Here is a 19,475-nt window from a genome sequence, read left to right as displayed (position 1 = left end):
TTATTTATGGAGTGTTGTGTAAAAACTCTTGTGATACTAATTCTCTGATCAATGCATACTAAACATGTTTGGACAACATTCTAAAAATGTCTTTTTTATGTAACAAGTATATGTTTCCAATTTTTAAAAAATAATTCCATTCATCCCATTGCCTATATTTATAGGAAGTAAACAACCCTCTGCACCTACTATGATACATCACACTGTCTCTGACTTAATTAAGTGCATTAATCAAATTATATGCAGTTATGGCAGTGTCCTTGGTAGGATTAGGCTTTAACAAGTAGTTAAAACCAATAGCTCAAACATCAGTGTAATAAAAAAAAATGTCATCTAAGCATGTTTGTAATGAATTCAGTCTAGCCTACTGCTTGGCTTTCTGCAAATAATCATCTGATTCACATGTGTTTATTCACAGTTAACCGCCATTTGCAAGGAAATGTTCCTTTAATCTGGCAGCATATGTACTGAACAGAATGCCTAAATTATTCCATTAAAGACTCACAGTTTAATACCAAACCCTGTGCTGCTGGATGTTCTCAGAAACGCAGTGATTCCTAGATTCTATATGCCACAAGGAGACCTTAAAAAAAAAAAAGCCCAGCGTGTCACCTATGTACTTTTCAACTGCATTTCAACTGTTGAATTCTAGCACAGTTGAAGGAACAAGAAAAACTTTGTAGAAGAAATTACCTTTAAAGCAGATGGTTCACTCTGTCAACACTAATTGTATTTCCCTTATTGAAATTAATTAATCAATCAGTCAGTCAATCTTCAGTAACCTCCTGGGCAGGGTCATAGCAGATCCTGAGCCAATCCTGGTAAAAGGAACGCAGCCCATCACCGGGCACCATGCACATACGTACATTCATGCACTCATTCACACCTGTTGGGCAATCTAGCATAACCAGTCCACATAGCTGCATGTTTTTGGATAGTGGAAGGAAACCTGAAAACTCTGAAGGCGACCCACACAAACAGAGGGAGAACATGCAGAACTCCACACAGACAGTAAACTGAGTTTAGGGTTGAACCAAAACCCTGGAGTGAGCAATGCTACTTGCTGTGCCACCATGCCCCACAACCTCACCCTGAGTTAATGAATGAAAGAACAAACAAATAAATAAATCAAAGAAAATGTCAGGGAGCGAACCAGTTTCTTCCTTCCTCCCTTGATAGCTATGAGCACAAGCAAAGCTGAAAGCAGCCCAAATAAATGTGCCAGCCTATTAATTACCTAGCATTCAGCAGCTCTGTGTCAACAAGCACAGCAAGAGTACAAGCAGGCTCGCCAGCTCAGGGTGTGCAAGGCATGAATGGATGAGGCTTGTTTTTTATTGCCCTCTTTTTTTTTTTAAAGTATGTGCAGCTGTCTGAGCCCAAATGGTTTGATAGAACTTCCCTTTAGTTTTTCTCCCCTTTTGTCCTATAGACATTATCCCTAAGATATGCACCTCATGTATGCTGCAGTCACTTAAATCTGTAGCTTGTAATGTTTAAAAGTAACTCTAGACCTGTAATATTCATATAATTTGTATGATACCTAAGCTTCTGTTTACACTTTTCTGGACAGAAACTAGCTCTTCCTCCAGAGAACAGTGTTGCATAGTTCTGCCACTTTTCCCAAATATGCATGCAGGAAAGTGAGTGCTCTTTAAATTACAAACCGCTTCTTGAACCCTCATGTTCCATTCACTGAGCCATGTTATTTTATGACAAAGCACACAGATATATTTTTTTTCTGAACTACTAACAATAAGTGATATAAATGATATCAGGTGTGAATGAAGATATGGAGACAAATACAAAAATCAGTTTCTTATTAAAAAAGAACAACACTTAATACAGAGTCCATCCATCCATTATCTGTAGCTGCTTATCCTGTCCTACAGGGTAGCAGGCAAGCTGGAGCCTATCCTAGCTGACTATGGGCGAGAGGTGGGGTACACCCTGGACAAGTCACCAGGTCATCACAGGGCTAACACATAGACACAGACAACCATTTATGCTCACATTCACACCTACAGTCAATTTAGAGCCACCAATTAGCCTAACCCGCATGCCTTTGGACTGTGGGGGAAACCGGAACACCCAGAGGAAACCCACACAGACACAGGGAGAGCATGTAAACTCCACACAGAAAGGCCCTCGCCGGCCACTGGGCTCGAACCCAGGACCTTCTTGCTGTGAGGCGACAGTGCTAACCACTACATCACCCTGCCGCCCCAATACAGAGTCTCAGGTCAAAATTAATTATAATAAGGACTTTTATTTTGCATGTTTGCTTTGTGCTGAAAAGAGAATGATGGTTGACCCACAAAGCTACAGAAGATCATGAGAATGCATGTTATTCACGTTATTCCCTGATTCCCTGAGAGAGAATGTGAGTGTATGACACATAAGGGCAGCTGGGGGGAAGGTATTTCTAATTAAAGGAAAGCAGAGACAGAAAAACAATGTAAAGTAATCTATTGTGGTGGGGAAGTAGGTTGGCTGATCTGAGAATTTGGAGATTTTTCAATCAGTTCCTTCTGTTTATTCACCTTCACCCCCACTAACCACTTATACTTCCTCTCCTCTCCTCTCTTCTCCATGTCTTCCCTTTTCTGAAATTCTTTCTCTGCATCCAAATTTAAAATCCAGTGCAGCAACATGCGCCTTATTATCCAAGTATTACCAACCAACAGATGTTTGAAAATCTCTCTCTGACACTCATCCACCTCCAAGAAATGGTTGTATCATGCGGTATCTTGCTGGCAAAACCCAATCTATTACAATTTAATAGTAAATAATAATTTAACAGGAAGCCAGAAGGAAAGCAAGCATAGCATATTCACCACATGGCAACTCTGGAGTCTAATTTTCATTCTGGTTTCATTCTGATCAACAATTGGCCAAGCCCAATAAGACCTGCAAAGCTGAGCAGCTGTCTTTTGTCTGCCTGCAATAACACAACCAGTAATCTAATATTCTACACAGTATAGCATGGGTCAGAAAATGAAAAAATTTTAACAGTGCACAAACAAAGGGGGCTTGCGATTTTTTTCAGTTAAATTAACGAAGTACATCATAGCACATCTCTCTCTCTCTCTCTCTCTCTCTCTCTCTCTCTCTCTCTCTCTCTCACACACACACACACACACACACACACACACACACACACACACACACACACACACACTAGGTATAGTAAGTATTTGTACATCCAAAACAGTATGGGCACCTACCACCATACTGAATCACACCATAAATAATGGCCCTGGGGAGAAAGTATATATATAGGAATCAAAAGCTAAAACATATTCACAGTGAGTATAATTATCTTCATTGTTTGGACATACAAAAAAAGAGAAAAAGATCAGAAACTAGATTAAACAAACAAACAAAACCCTAAACATATATAAAAAGCTATGAAAAGCTGTTATATGCTCATCATTAGTTCTAGTTGTGGTACAGAAAATGTACTGGCCTCAATGGGGAGTTTAACCATTGTGGTGGGGAAGGAAGTGTGGGAGGTTACTTAATGTGGGAGGTGGGGAAGGAAACTGAAAGGAGACATACTGATTGTCACCATCCATGGTGTTTCTGTAGCTGGTTCAGCATTATCAGTGCATGTTTGGATAGCTTTCCTCTATGAAATCAGTGTGAGGGAAAAGATAGCAGTGTCATAGCTCAAAATTCAGTTAGTTCAGTGGTACTCAATTCCCTTAGACTCCAGGAATTGATGCCAACCTGGGAACACATGCACTTTTGATTTTGCACTATTATTTTGTTGGATGTCCTAGGTGCTCATGGTGAAACAGTGTAGTACAGTGATTAGAGTGTAGTGTTATATATTTTTATTGGTTAGTATGGCACATACAGCTCCTATGTCTTCTGCTGCCATGAGAAGACCTTTTGTCACTCCACTAATGAGCTGCCAGCTGGGGAAGCCTGATGCACTTATCTCTCTCCAGCTGTGAGCATTTGGGATTAACACAACTCAGGAAGCAGATGTACTTGTTCTTGTTTTGGTGGATTCCTGTGGTGTCACTCTCCATGGTTCTGAATCCATATATCCTCTCCATGATGCTAATTTTTTATTAGCTACATTTATTGTGTAGCTAGACTCATTGGATGTTTTATCAGGTAAAACTACCATATAGATGTGCTATAATGACTATAGTACTGATTACAGCCAATTTGTCAGCCGCTCTCAAATCCATCAACCAGGAGAAATGGATTGCTACTGAATAGATATTATTTGGGTGGTGGACCATTCACAGCACAGCTGTGATGCTTCAGTGATAGTGACAGGGTTGTATGTGGTGCTGGTAATAGTATCATGTATCAAGTGCAGCAGCTGGCCACTATTAAACATACTTACATTCACCATAACAGTCACTATATCTAAATATTATAATTAATCTTTTTCTATACATAGTTTGTGTTAATTGTCCTTTATTCTTTACTAGCATGAGTTTCTAACCATTGCAATGCTGTTAGCTTGTTATTTTGGTTGGACTGTTTCTCAGCACTTTCTCAACAGTAACATTTGTATATCCCCATTAACAATTTCCTCCCTTAAATCTGAATACATGCACATACATGTATGAAAGATCTGCTATTTTTAAAAATTTGTTGTCTACCTCAAATTTTATAAGAATATGTACATTTACATGTACATTTACCATATAAGGCAAAGAAGCATGAGGCAAAGACCTGACCATCATACCCATATATTCTTGTTGCTATGGCTCCACTCTTCTAAGCTTTCTACTAAATTGTGGGACATTGCTGTTGGGATTTGTGCCCATTCCGCCATATGAGCATTAGTGAGGTCAGATACTGATATCCTGGGCACTGGTACTTCCAGTATATCCCAAAGATACTCATTGAGGTTGAGTTCAGGTCTCTGTGCAGGCCACTTGATTTCTTCTACACCAGCCTTGGAAAACTATGTCTTTATGGAGCTTGCTTTGTACACAGACATATTGTGATACTGGAATAGGTTTGGGTCCCTTAGTTCCAGTGAAGGGAAATTGTAATGCTACAGCATGCAGAGACACTCTAGATAAGTATGTGCTTCCAATTTTGTGGCAACAGTTTCGAGAAAACCATCAAATCCATATATGGGTCATGAGTCTACATACACAAGCCCATATAGTGTACACCATTCGCCAGTTGTCAATATCCATAGTAGCTTACAAAGAGAAGTGTTTTGTAGACTTGATCAAAAATCATACTCATTAGTACAAATAGGCCATGATGTTCGAGTACCATCCAGGTATAACTTTGTAGGAGAGGAGTTAGTAGGGGAATTGGGACAGCTATGAAATAATTGAGTACCAGTGTACAAGGATTTTTGTGTATGGATTTAGTGCTAAGTGTTTAGTCTTAGTTTTTTTTTGTAGGTTAAGTGCTGGCATACGTGTTTAGTCTTCAGTCTTCATGTGAAGATGGCCAGTGACTCAATTGTTTGGGCAATCAAGGGAAGTTTGTTCCATCACCTGGTTGCCCATACAAAGAAGAGTCCTGATGCATGTCTTGTTTGTATCTTGAGTGATGGTGGGTCCATTTGAGTTGTGATTGTGGCTTGAAATGAATGTGGTGTATATCAGGTTTGATAAGTACTTTGACATAGGTGTAAGCTGATCCATTTCTAACTTGGTCTTTATATACAATACTAGTCAAAGGTTTAGACACACTTACTCATTACTATGAATGAATAAGTTTGTCCAAACCTTTGATTCGTACTGTATAAATATACAGTTGCACAATTTTATAAGACTTTGGGAAACACATTTGAAAGAAAGAGTTGTTGTTCTGGCACATTGGGCCATTGTAAAGCTCCACGATGGTGAGGTGTAACCATAGAGACAACAGGCAGCTTTTTAATTCTAAAAAGCTTTCCACATCCCACTCAAGTGTACCTTACAAGGCTCTTAGTTGATGAGAGTTCCACTGAAGATCTTCTCACATGGCTCTCCAGGCACTCCCTTATGCAACTGAGCTCCCAGCCATGTCTGCTCTTGAGACAGCACTCTGAAGGCAGAATTGTTGTTAGTTGAAGGATTCATGATTTCTAGTAATAATAAGAGAAATATGATATGACAGAAAATAAGTGCTAACTAACAGTCCTGTTTCATTTAGGACAGGGGACAACATGACCAGTAATACAAAAGGGATGGGTTTTGCATTGAAGTATGAGGTGTCCATTGTGCATAAATGTGTTGGGTATATGTTGATATACAGTTAATGAACACCATATATTTGGATGTGAAGTCATTGTTCTGTGAAATTTGAGTGAAATTTGAAACTAAATTCATTCCTTTAAGGAAAAATCCATCCTGAACCATTTGCATATCAATATTTTTAATAAATGTGATTTTCAGTGGTGCAAAATGTTTATTGTATTATTCAATTCTGAATTGTCTTAAACTATTTCTTAAACAATTAGTCTGTTTTCAACATAGCTACATTTTGTAAAGCACTTTCAACTATTTTTGTATAAAAGGTGCTATGCTTACAAAGATTATTATTAATAATAATAATAATATTATTATTATTATTATTATTATTATTATTATTATTATTATTCTGCTTCTTCTGTTTCCTCTTATTATTATTATTATTATTATTATTATTATTATTATTATTATTATCTCATCTGGCCAACAGGCAATGAACTTATGCCATCATGTGTTGTCCATCTATTGTCTGTCATCCATTGTCCGTCCAGTGTCATCCACATTTCACAAAAAATCACTTCTTCTCTCTTAGTTCGTCACTGATTTTTATTCTTTTTGGTAGGAAGGTAGGGCTGCCTGGGGTGTATATAGCTTCTACCCAAATTTGCATAATTGCAATTAATAATGAAGATATGGAGTAATTAAGCTCTAACAAGCAGTTTCCACACAAATCGCTTCTTCTCCCTCAGTTCTTCACTAATTTTGATTCTTTCTGGCATGTATCTAGGGTGCATATAACTTCTACCCAGATTTGATTTCTCACGGGGCTGGAGTGAGCTATGCCATCGTTGATGGTCTCGTTATTATTATAATATACGCTCACTAGCCACTTTATTAGGAACACCCATACACCATTTTATACACCCATACACTACATTTTATGCAGATATATAATCAGCCAATCCCTTGACAGCAGCACAATGCATAAAATCATACAGATACAAATCAAGAGCTTCAGTTAATGTTCACTTTTTGAAGTGAACATAAAAATGGGAAAAATTGTGATCTCTGTGACTTTCATTGTGGCATGGGTGTTGGTGCTAGATGGACTGGTTTGAGTATTCCAGAAACTGCTGATCTCCTGGGGTTTTCACACACAACAGTCTCTAGAGTTTACACAGAATGGTATGAAAACAAAAAGACATTGAGTGAGTGACAGTTCTGTCGATGGAAATGCCCTGTTGATAAGAGAGGTCAGAGGAAAACGGCCAGATTGGTTTGAGCTGCCAGGAAGGATATGGTAACTCAATCACTCTTTACAACCGTGGTGAGCAGAAAAGCATCTCAGCATGCAACAGCAGAAGACCACATTGGCTTACAATCCTGCCAGCCAAAACAGTAATCTTAAAATCAAGAACAAGTTCCTATTAAAGCAGCCAGCGAGTGTATACATTACTCACAATGCTGTTCAACTACCTGCTGATAGTGTCGCCAGTGGCAGTACATCAACAATTACAGTAGTGGAGCAGGGCTTTAACTCCTTTAGTCTGTCTACCTTTCTCTCATCCTTATCTGAATACTCTGATCAGGGTAACAAAGCTTCAACCTTTATGCTAATACTAACTAACCAAAGCAAGTCACTGATGTAACAGTGCAACTGTGTTGTATTGCTGTACTGTATTCTCAAACTTGGATTTTTCATTAATGGCATTGAAAATGGTAAGTGGGAAAAATAGCTCTTGCTTTATTCTATTTAGGCGCTAACAGCAAATCCTTATATTTATCACTTATGTCAGAGATCACAGATTTATTTTTTCTTCTATTAAACACTATGTCCCCTTGATATAAGAGTTGCACACAACTAAGAATAGTGAAAGTACAGCAGTAACCAATAAATTAGCTCATCATAAATATTCAATATAAATAGTTGTATATTTTATGTGTTTTAGGGCACACATTTCCTTTAAATCCATATATACTGTAAACCTGGCTATTGAAAGTCATCATTCAAGCTTCAGCGATGAATGTTGTGCATGGCAATCACACATTTCCTAATGAGAGGCTAGTTCTGGTTATCACAGTGCTGCTCATAGCAGTAATGATGGTTTTGTAGAAAAAAGTACCATTGACAACAGATGGGCTGCATAGAGAAAAAAGGAATGGACGCTACAGAGTGCTTTCATATTTTATCAGACTGACAGGAAAATGGAGGAATATTTTCTTCTTTACTCTGCACGCCATGACAGAAATGTAGCCCATCCCCCTCTTACTCTAAATAATTCCAACAGCACTCAAAAGCCTCCACACATGCCCACAACTAAAGCCTGTGAAACCCACGCACAGTCATTATATACAAGTTGTCTTCACATTCAGTGAATGTTAACCTATATTTACAGTGTTATTCAGTCAATTTGGAATTATATGTGAACTCAGCTTGTACATTAACTCTGTGTCTCTGTCTTTCTTTTTTGCTATAAACCCAAATTAGCTCTCAAGTGTTTGCATGCTGTAAATAAATGATCACACACATACAAACAGATTTACACTTTCAGAAAAAGGGTATTTAACTGTACCTTTCCTTGACAGTACCCTCAGTGGTCTACCTTTTATATGTTTAAAATTTTTATTTTACCTGAAAAAGTGCATGTAGTCTACCTTTAAATTATTAGTTAATAAAAGCTAAAAAAAAAAACATACAAGAGCAACCGTCAAGGTCCAATTATGTATTTTAAATCTTTTCTAAATGTATGCTACATTTACATCGCCTGGTAAAAGATACACATTAAAGGTACAAGAATAAAGGCCAATTTATGCTGACAACCCAGTCCTCGCAGATAGCGTTGCAGACAGTGTCTGCGTAGCCCCCCCACCTTCGCAGACGCTCTGCGCGCACCTCCCAAAAATTGTGACCACCGCAGAAGCCTCGCAGACAGCGTCGCAGACAAGAGGGCTCTGATTGGTCCACTCTACATCTGCTGTACACGCACTTCCGCTTCCCTACTTTCCCGGTTTGGTTTGTTTTCACGACCGCCATTTTTAAAAACACGAGCGAAGATGGAGCAGCACGAAGAGCGGTTGATTGAGGAAGTGAGGAAGTACGTACATCTATACGACTCCAGTTCTAGTCATTATAAGTAACTGGAGGATAAACACTCCACTAACCACACCCACCAACTACTCCTAGCGATTTCGCGACTTCGCGCCCCCTTGCGTTGTGGCAGTGAATAACATCGCACACGCCTATTACTCCCCGCTCAACGATAAATTACAACTGTCTGCGAAAAGCTATCTGCGAAAGCCTTGTCGCAAGAGCATGCAGAGGCCTTAAGCCTTAAGGGTACCACCCTTGTGACAAGGAAGGGTAGAATTTATAAAAAATTTTTATGAGTATGTACAGTACACATTCAGATACAGTGGTGCTTGAAAGTTTGTGAACCCTTTAGAATTTTCTATATTTCTGCATAAATATGACCTAAAACATCATCAAATCTTCACACAAGTCCTAAAAGTAGATAAAGAGAACCCAGTTATTAGAATACAGGCACTTACAGATGTATGCGCAGAGGAGAGCGGGATGCAGACTGACAACGAAGGCAAAGTGAGGGACAGGATTCAGTGTCGGTAAACAAGCAAGAGTCGGGTGATCGGTGAACAATACAGAGTAGATAAGGCAAGAGTGAAAATGTGTGAGATAGTGAAAGGATCAGAATAAATTCGAGCCAGTCAGAAGAAACAAGGCTTGGTATGAACTGGAAAGACAGAACAATACTTCACACTAGAGTGCTTGTTAGGGGAGCTTAAATAGGTGGACAGGTAACTGAGGAAATGAGAGACAGCTGACTTTCAGTAGGAGGGAGACAGAGGGCACTGTGAATCTTGGGAGCTGTAGTTCAAGGTGTCCATGTTTGTAGTTTTTTTACTCTCAGTGGGTTTAATGACAGAACCCCCCCAAGGAGCTACCTCCGGGAGCTACCTTTTTCTCGGATGACCTCTGTCTCTGGGTGTTGGTTTGTTGGGATGCTGGGTGTGAAATTTTTGTTTTAACAGGGGATCTAGGATGTCCTTGGCCCTGACCCAGCTTTGTTCTTTGGGTCCATATCCCTCCCAGTCCACCAGGTACTCGACTTGGCCTCCTCTTCATCTTGAGTCAAGGATCTTATTTACCTGGTAGATGGGCTCTCCCTTGAGCTCAAGTGTGGGATGCTCCTGGACCAGTGTGTTGCTGGCAAGAGCTCCCAGGATAGCAGGTTTTAGATGTGCTATGTGGAAGGTGGGACATATTTGGCTATGTGGGGGAAGTTCGAGATGATATGCTACTTCATTAATGTGATGTATTACCTTGAATGGCCCAATGTAACATGGCTGAAGTTTTCTACAGGTGTTGTGTTCTCGTAGGTTCTTTGTTGCTACCCAAACTCCATCACCAGGGGAAAAGTTCGGAGTCTCTCCTCTATGCTTATCTGCATACTCCTTGTACTTGGCGCAAACTGTTACAAGACGCTGATGAACCTCTTCCCAGACAGCTTGACTGCATCTGAACCAGTTGTCAACCGCTTGTACCTGGCTAGGAGTGTCATCCCCGGAGAACAAGGGTGGTTGGTAACCAAGTATGCACTGAAACGGTGTTAACTGGGTGACTGAGTGTTTGAGTGAGTTTTGTGCATACTCGGCCTAAGGAAGGAAGCATGCCCAGTCCCCCTGGTCATGCATGCAGTAGATTCTTAGGAAACAACCAATTTCTTGATTTGCTTTCTCGACTTGGCTGTTAGACTGGGGGTGATAGCTTGACGTGAGGCTTACCGATACTCCCAACCTTTCCATGAAGCTAGTCCAGAATTGTGAAACAAATTGAGAGCCCCAGTCACTGACTATATCCTCAGGAATGCCATAATATCTGAAGACTTGTTGAAACAGCAGTTCTGCAGTTTGGGAGGCTGTGGGGATGCCAGGCAATGGGATGAGTTTAAGTGCTTTAGAAAAATCTGTTGACGGTTACCATTATGGTGGTGTTTCTTTGAGAGGGATGGAGGTCCATGATGAAGTCAATGGCTAAGTGTGACCAGGGTCTCTGGGGAATTGGGAGGGGGCATAATTTGCCTGCAGGGGGGTTCTCGGGACTTTTAGCTTGGGCACATTCAGAACATGAAGCAATAAACTGGTTGATTTCTGTGAGCATGCTCTCCCATCAATACTTATTTTTCAGCATTTTGTTCATGTGTTGACTGCCTGGATGTCCAGTGGCGGGAGATGCATGTGCCCAGGTGATGAGTTGGCTGCAAAGGTGCGTGGGTATGTAGAGAAGGCCAGGAGGGAGATGAATAGGACAGTTGTGACTTCCTTATTTCCTTGTCCATTTCCCAGGTGATGGATTGTATGAAGCACTGTGGAGGAAGGATATTGTGAGATACTGGGTCTTGGAGGGATGGACCGAACGCCCTAAACAGCACGTCTGCTTTAGTGTTCTTGGAACCTGGACGGAATGAAATTGTGAAGTCAAACCTGGTGAAGAACAATGCCCACCTGGCCCGACGTGGATTTAATCTCTTAGCTTTCTTGAGATACTCCAAATTCTTGTGATCTGTGAGGATTGTGAAGGGGTGAGTAACCCCCTCTAACCAGTGCTGCGACTCCTCGAGGGCTAACTCGATAGCGAGGAGTTCTCTGTTCCCCACATCATAATTCCTTTCTGCTGAGGATAATTTCTTAGAAAAGAAGGCTACTGGGTGTAGCTTGTGTTTCTCCCCAAAGCGTTGGGAGAGAATGGCCCCAACTCCAGTATCAGTATAATGCAAGGATCGGATGATCGGTGAACAACACGGTAGATAAGGCAAGAGCAAAAACGTGTGATAGATAGCGAAAGGGTCAGAATAAATCAGAGACAGTCAGAAGAAACAAGGCTTGGTATGAACTGGAAAGACAGAATGATACTTCGCACTGGAGTGTTTGTTAGGGGAGCTTAAATAGGTGAACAAGTAATTGAGAACATGAGAGACAGTTGACTTTCAGTAGGAGGGAGACAGAGGGCATTGTGAATCTTGGGAGCTGTAGTTCAAGGTGTCCATGTCTGTAGTTTCTTTACTCTCAGCGAGTTTACTGACACTAGTTAAACAAATGAGACAAAAATATTATACTTGGTCATTTATTTATTAAGGAAAATTATCCAATATTACATATGTGAGTGGCAAAAGTATGTGAACCTTTGCTTTCAGTATCTGGTGTGACCCCCTTGTGCAGCTATTACCGGTTCCAGACTGGGTGTCTGAAATGAGTGACAGGATTAAGAGACAGCCAGACACAGGTTTATGTGTTAGATGTTCTGACAAATTCTTAAATTTGCTTCGCTTTTCCTTTCCTTAACTATAACTCATTTTCATTATAACAAGTAAGTATCATTTTCAATCATCAGTCCATTCATCAATGCATAGCCTAAACACAGGCACAATCTCTGTTACTGATCTTCAACTTGGATATACAAAGAAAATAATAAACTGGAATTTCTATGGCTTGTTACCAGTATCTTGTGTCTTGTCTCTTAACATCTTCCTTTCACTAACTTAACTTTCACATAACACCAATAGTGTCATCACACCAAAGCATCACTCAGTAACATTACACCCATTCAAACAACTGAAGAAGAAAAAACCTTTATTTGTCACATGCACACTTCAAGCACAGTGAAATTCATCCTCTGCATTTAACCCATCTGAAGCAGTGAACACATGCACTCAGAGCAGTGGGCAGTCACACCAGAGTGCCTTGGGAACAGTCAGGGGTCGGGTACCTTGCTCAAGGGCACCTCAGCCCACGGCTGCCCCACATCAACCTAACTGCATGTCTTTGGATTGTGGGGGAAACCAGAGGAAACCCACATAGACAACATGCAAGCTCCACACAGAAAGGCCCTTGCCGGCCGCTGGGTTTGAACCCAGAGCCTTCTTGCTGTGAGGCAACTGTGCTAACCACTTACACCACCATGCCGCCCACAACTGAATAGTAAATACACTTCCATTAGTGAATATAAAATATTCAAATAAGAATGTATAACTCATCAGTAAGAAATGCTTTTAACCTTAGACAGTAAGTTTTCAGAACATTACGCTGCCATCACAAACTAAGGCATTTCAGATGATTGTACATGGCGCGCATGTAAATTCATGGGAGACGCCATCTTAGAACTATGACGCACCCTCTAATTACTTGGTGCACGAATGGCACGATAAACGTTACATTTTAGGCATTCCAACTCATTTAACTTATACAACAGCAGCTACATTCCTGCAGATTACAGTGATAACTTCAAAATTATTCTCTTGTTCACTGGTTTCATTTCAAGCATTAGGCTAGGCTGACACTTGCACGATTCCATGGCACGCATTGGCACGACTCGAGTCGTGCCAGTGCGCAAACTAGTCGTAAACTGGCATGAAGTGTGCGTAAACCCGTCGTGACTGCGTGCCATGTCGGGACGAGAATTTTGAAATGTTCAAAATTTTGGTCACGACAAAATTTCGCGACCGGGTCGTGAACTATGCGCAAACTGTTCGTGATCTCGTCGTGAACTCGTCGGGACGATGCGGGAGGATGCGTGCCAGTGCGTGGAAGTGCGCGCCATGCCACGACTGTCACGAACTGCCACGAATAGTTCACGAATTGGTGCGCGTCGCAGCGTGGCCGTGCCTTCCCACTGACACGGTCACGCATTGATGGCACAAGCAGTTCACGACTAGTTTACACACTTCACGAACAGTTTGCGCATGGCACGAGCAGTTCACGACGAGTTTACGAGCAGTTCACGACTACTGCGCGACAGTGGCACTCGCATCGGTGCGGGGGTATATATAGGGCTTCCCGGACACTTCTCACCATTTGCAATTTTTTTTTTTGCTTTTTTCTTTAATGTCTTTTATTTTCTATTCCTTCATGACTTTTTTTAGGGGGGGGAGTTTCATTTCTTTTATTTCAAAAATGGAACAACTGTGGATGCAGCTCATGAAGCTACTACCATTCTTTCTTGCCAAGGGACAGCACCAGCAGGGGACATGTAGTAATGTGACAGGTAGTCTCGCTGATCCTTTGCATCCTTCTGGGTATGATGGCCGGTTAGAGGCAGCAGCCCCTGCAGGTGTCGGTCAGTCCTCCATCCACCAGGGATCAGATCATGTGTGTCCGGATCTTCGCGGTCCACTTCTGAAATTGCGTGTGGGTATCTGATGAGGATGAGGTTGTGCATGACACAGGCGTGCCCAAGTCGGCACGACACCGTCCGAATTGTGCAAACTCGTCGTGCCAATGCGGGAAGTGCGTAAACTATGCGCAAACTATGCGTGAACTCGTCGTGCCAGTTCGTGAATGTGGACGGGCACGCATTCGTGAACTCGTCGTGAACTATGCGTGAACTAGTCGTGAACAGTGCGGGAGCCTCCCAGTTCGTGCCCCAAAATGGCACGACTTGCCACGACAAAATCGTGGCCAAAAGTCATGCAAGTGTCAGCCTAGGGTTAGCATCCAATCGCAGGAGACTAATGTCACAGAAGTTCCAAAAATAATGACTACACAAAAGTAATATTCCTACAACGATCTCTGCATCTTCCTAAATGCCTTAACAATTACCCAAGGCACCCTATATGTCGTATTTTATGAGATTACCCACCTGAAATGAGTGACAGGATTAAGAGACAGCCGGACACAGGTTTATGTGTTAGATGTTCTGATGAATTCTTTAATTTGCTTCGCTTTTCACCCTCAGAACCAAAGGCTTCTCCCCATCACTACTGGGATAGCGCCATCTACAGGTGTGGCGTGTCACTTGCACAGAAAAGCTTAACTCTCACTGAAAAGGGTATTAGACTGTTAGTCATAATAAGTTAAGAAGGAAATCAGAATAATAAAAATATATATAGGGGTGTCTTATTCTATTCTGATTAATTACCAGCCCACTACACAGCAATAACTGCAACTAAATGTTTCCAGTAACTGTTGATCAGTCCTGCACACCGGCTTGGAGGAATTTTAGCCCATTCCTCCATACAGAACAGCTTCAACTCTGGGATGTTGGTGGGTTTCCTCACATGAACTGCTCGCTTCAGGTCCTTCCACCTCATGTCGATTGGATTAAGGTCAGGACATTGACTTGGCCATTCCAAAACATTAACTTTATTCTTCTTTAACCATTCTTTGGTAGAACGACTTGTGTGCTTAGGGTCATTGTCTTGGTGCATGACCCACCTTCTCTTGAGATTCAGTTCATGGACAGATGTCCTGACATTTTCCTTTAGAATTTGCTGGTATAATTCAGAATTCATTGTTGCATCAGTAATGACAAGCCGTCCTGGCCCAGATACAGCAAAACAGGCCCAAACCATGATACTACCACCACCATGTTTCACAGATGGGATAAGGTTCTTATGCTGGAATGCAGTGTTTTCCTTTCTCCAAACATCTCATCTCATCTCATTATCTCTAGCCGCTTTATCCTTCTACAGGGTCGCAGGCAAGCTGGAGCCTATCCCAGCTGACTATGGGCGAAAGGCGGGGTACACCCTGGACAAGTCGCCAGGTCATCACAGGGCTGACACATAGACACAGACAACCATTCACATTCACACCTACGGTCAATTTAGAGTCACCAGTTAACCTAACCTGCATGTCTTTGGACTGTGGGGGAAACTGGAGCACCCGGAGGAAACCCACGTGGACACGGGGAGAACATGCAAACTCCACACAGAAAGGCCCTCGCCAGCCCCGGGGCTCGAACCCGGACCTTCTTGCTGTGAGGTGACAGCGCTAACCACTACACCACCATGCCGCCCTTCTCCAAACATAACGCTTCTCATTGAAACCAAAAAGTTATATTTTGGTCTCATCTGTCCACAAAACATTTTTCCAATAGGCTTCTGGCTTGTCCATGTGATCTTTAGCAAACTGCAGATGAGCAGCAATGTTGTTTTTGAAGAGCAGTGGCTTTCTCCTTTTAACCCTGCCATGCACACCATTGTTGTTCAGTGTTCTCCTGATGGTGGACTCATGAACATTAACATTAGCCAATGTGAGAGAAGCCTTCAGTTGCTTAGAAGTTACCCTGGGGTCCTTTGTGACCTCACCGACTATTACACGCCTTGTTCTTGGAGTGATCTTTGTTGGTCAACCACTCCTGGGGAGGGTAACAATGGTCTTGAATTTCCTCCATTTGTACACAATCTGTCTGACTGTGGATTGGTGGAGTCCAAACTCTTTAGAGATGGTTTTGTAACCTTTTCCAGCCTGATGAGCATCAACAATGCTTTTTTTGAGGTCCTCAGAAATCTCCTTTGTTCGTGCCATGATACACTTCCACAAATGTGTTGTGAAGATCAGACTTTGATAGATCCTTGTTCTTTAAATAAAACAGGGTGCCCACTCACACCTGATTGTCATCCCATTGATTGAAAACACCTGACTCTAATTTCACCTTCAAATTAACTGCTAATCCTAGGCCAAGTTTACATTAGACCATATCTGTCTCGTTTTCTTCGCGGATGCACTGTCCGTTCACATTAAAACGCTGGGAAACGGGAATCCGCCAGAGCCCACGTATTCAATCCAGTTCGTGTCTGGTCCGGTGCTGTGTAAACATTGAGAATACGCGGATACGCTGTGCTGAGCTCTAGCTGACGTCTTCATTGGACAACGTCACTGTGACATCCACCTTCCTGATTCGCTGGCATTGGGATCTCACACACAGCGGCTCAGTCCCTAATCACTGCTCGTGCGCTTCACTCGCGCGCTCTGTGAGCTACGCAGGGCCGGAGTGCGCACCCTCCAGAGGGCACTCGCTGTTCAGGGCGGAGTGATTTGGAGCGCAGGAGGAAGCGCTGAGCCGCACTGAGGTTTATTTACACATTTCAACCTCCTTCAGGCGCTTAAACTCAGTGAGAACATGAACATCACAGCCAGGTGTGTTTATTTGCTGGAGAAGGTGTTCACTTGCCATCCTTCCACTTGCAAGTGGTGAGTGACTTGCGCATGCCCGATATGCACTGGGATCATGTGACGTGCCGTCTAATTAGTCATGTGATTAGCTTATCCGTGTATTGGTGTTGCTGTGTGCACGCGAATCGTGTATTGGCGTTGCTGTGTGTACGCGAATCGTTTTAAAAATGTTAATCTGATGATCCGCTGATTCGAAATAATGTAAACAGGGCCCTAGAGGTTCACATACTTTTGCCACTCACAGATATGTAATATTGGATCATTTTCCTCATTAAATAAATGACCAAGTATAATATTTTTGTCTCATTTGTTTATCTGGGTTCTCTTTATCTACTTTTAGGACTTGTGTGAAAATCTAATGTTGTTTTAGGTCATATTTATGCAGAAATAAACAAAATTCTTTCACAAACTTTCAAGCACCACTATATGCATGGACACAGATCCATGCTGAAATATTCTATCCAATCTTGATGTTACAGAAACCAAACTTTTCCTGCACTGGAGCTGCAGACTGAGTATAGATGAGTCTCCAGGTGAATGAGTGTGTATATGCTTATGCATGTGTGTGTGTGTGTGTATGTGTGTGTGTGTGTGTAGTCTTCACTAGAAATAAATGCTTCCTCATAGCTAGGGGCTATATTATTCAGTGTCATATTCATCTGAAAGATGGCTGTGCAAGACTCTCACCTCTGCAAAAATAACTGACAAAGCATAACTGGTGCAGCATTTTTTCCTAACCGGCCGTTTTCCTATTTCTTCCAACCCCAACTTGCCTTAGAATCAGTCATGATTTTTCATGCACTCTTCATCAAGTTATCTTAATCTGATCTCAGTCTGTCATTCTCTGGTTGGTCCAGTGAAACAGTTTGATGGGGTAAACACGAAAAGGGAGAATGTGACCAAATATTGTGTGAAGTCCCACTGACTAAAAACCTCAGACAAAGCAAGTAAGGAAATACTACGAGTCTGATGCATTCTATTTGTCTTTCCTCATTGTGTTTCTCATTCTTTGTTTTTGTTTCTCACCACATTCTAGAAATGTATTTAGGGACTGATAACCCCTGATATGTGGGATGTGGTGTTTATGACTGTCAGTCCAGTAGCTTGATTGATATGGTTAGCAGGTCAGCTATGTTTGCTTCCATTATTACTCAATTTACATTCTTTATATCTTTTCACAGGTAACAAATCATCATCCCTAGCACTTTCCTGTGATCCAGGTTTTGTCCAGCCAGAGGAAGAACCAGTACATGACTTATATATGGACAAGAACAGTACAGAGCTGGACTTGCAAGATGTACCTCCTCCAGACCCTGTTTCCCTTTTAGAACCCCATGACATCCTTGACCTTCCACTTCCCCCACCTCCAACTCCAGTCTTAGAACGTGCTACACTTCCATCTGACTCCTCTGCCAGCCCTCTTCCACGTTCTGATATCAGCTCAGCAAGGCCCATCGCTCTGGCACTGAAGACAATGCCCCGTACCACTGGAAACAAGGAGAATGGTGAATCATCAGACCAAGAACCAGAGGACAAGGAGAAAAAGATAATGGAGGAGGAGCTGAAGAAGTGCATTGAGGATTTCCGCAAGATTAGAATCCCCAAGCTCTTCCCAGATCGCAAGAGGCACTGGCAGAATGACCTCCTGAAGAAATATAATGCCTAACACGCATAACCTCAGATCACAGGTGAAATAAATGTAGTAGATGGGCACCAATAAAGCAGAGATTTCATGGAATAAACATGGTTATTCTTTTTGCAATGCATTAGTCTACTTAAGACAGGGCTTAGTGTCCTCTCTAGAAGAATACCACTGATACTAAGCCTGCATATGCAATCAAAATGGATTGTACAAAAATTAAAACAAAAGTCAGCGACCTGATCTGTTTTGTCTGTCTGGGTTAGTTTGAGAGGCAGTCTTGACTTATCAAACCTTTGACGATGTTTTAATCTTTGTCAAATTCTAATAGTGGATCAAATAAATGAAACTTTTTTTTCTTTTACAACATTGTAAAAGAAAATATCCTGAGTAAAGGTAAAGAGAAAGGGGGGAGCAGGTGGTTGGAGGGTGACTAACTTTGTGCTGATTATGCCACATTCTGTCTGGCATTTGCTGATTGCAAATCATAGCTGACAGCTGAGTAGTTGACAGCATCATTACACTGAAGCTAAATAAAGCACATGTGTTTAAAGAGCTGTTCATCTGCATGTACTTTGGACTAAAATGCATCACATGAGCATGGTATAGACTAGTTTTCATCATGAGCTATTGTTCACTGCAAATGTCTTAAATTAAAAAAAGCCATTTTCTGAAAATTATGAGATGTATTTACAGAA

At 41.6% G+C, this 19,475-nt stretch overlaps 1 protein-coding gene across 1 annotated transcript in view; it reads left to right on the top strand.

Annotated features, from left to right (window-relative positions):
- The window catches only part of LOC132889885 (BTB/POZ domain-containing protein KCTD16-like), a 60,446-nt gene extending 41,440 nt beyond the window's left edge, over positions 1-19,006 (top strand). Inside the window, exon 3 of the mRNA XM_060926707.1 lies at positions 18,320-19,006. Coding sequence (XP_060782690.1) covers positions 18,320-18,804 — 485 coding nt within the window. The 3' untranslated portion in view covers positions 18,805-19,006. The remainder of the gene's footprint in view (positions 1-18,319) is intronic.
- Positions 19,007-19,475: the final 469 nt, after the last annotated feature.

The sequence above is a fragment of the Neoarius graeffei genome, chromosome 8 (genome assembly GCF_027579695.1).
Source record: "Neoarius graeffei isolate fNeoGra1 chromosome 8, fNeoGra1.pri, whole genome shotgun sequence".
Taxonomy (NCBI): Eukaryota; Metazoa; Chordata; class Actinopteri; order Siluriformes; family Ariidae; genus Neoarius; species Neoarius graeffei.
The sequence above is the reverse complement of the archived record's forward strand: the minus strand, read 5'-3'. Positions and strand labels throughout refer to the sequence as shown.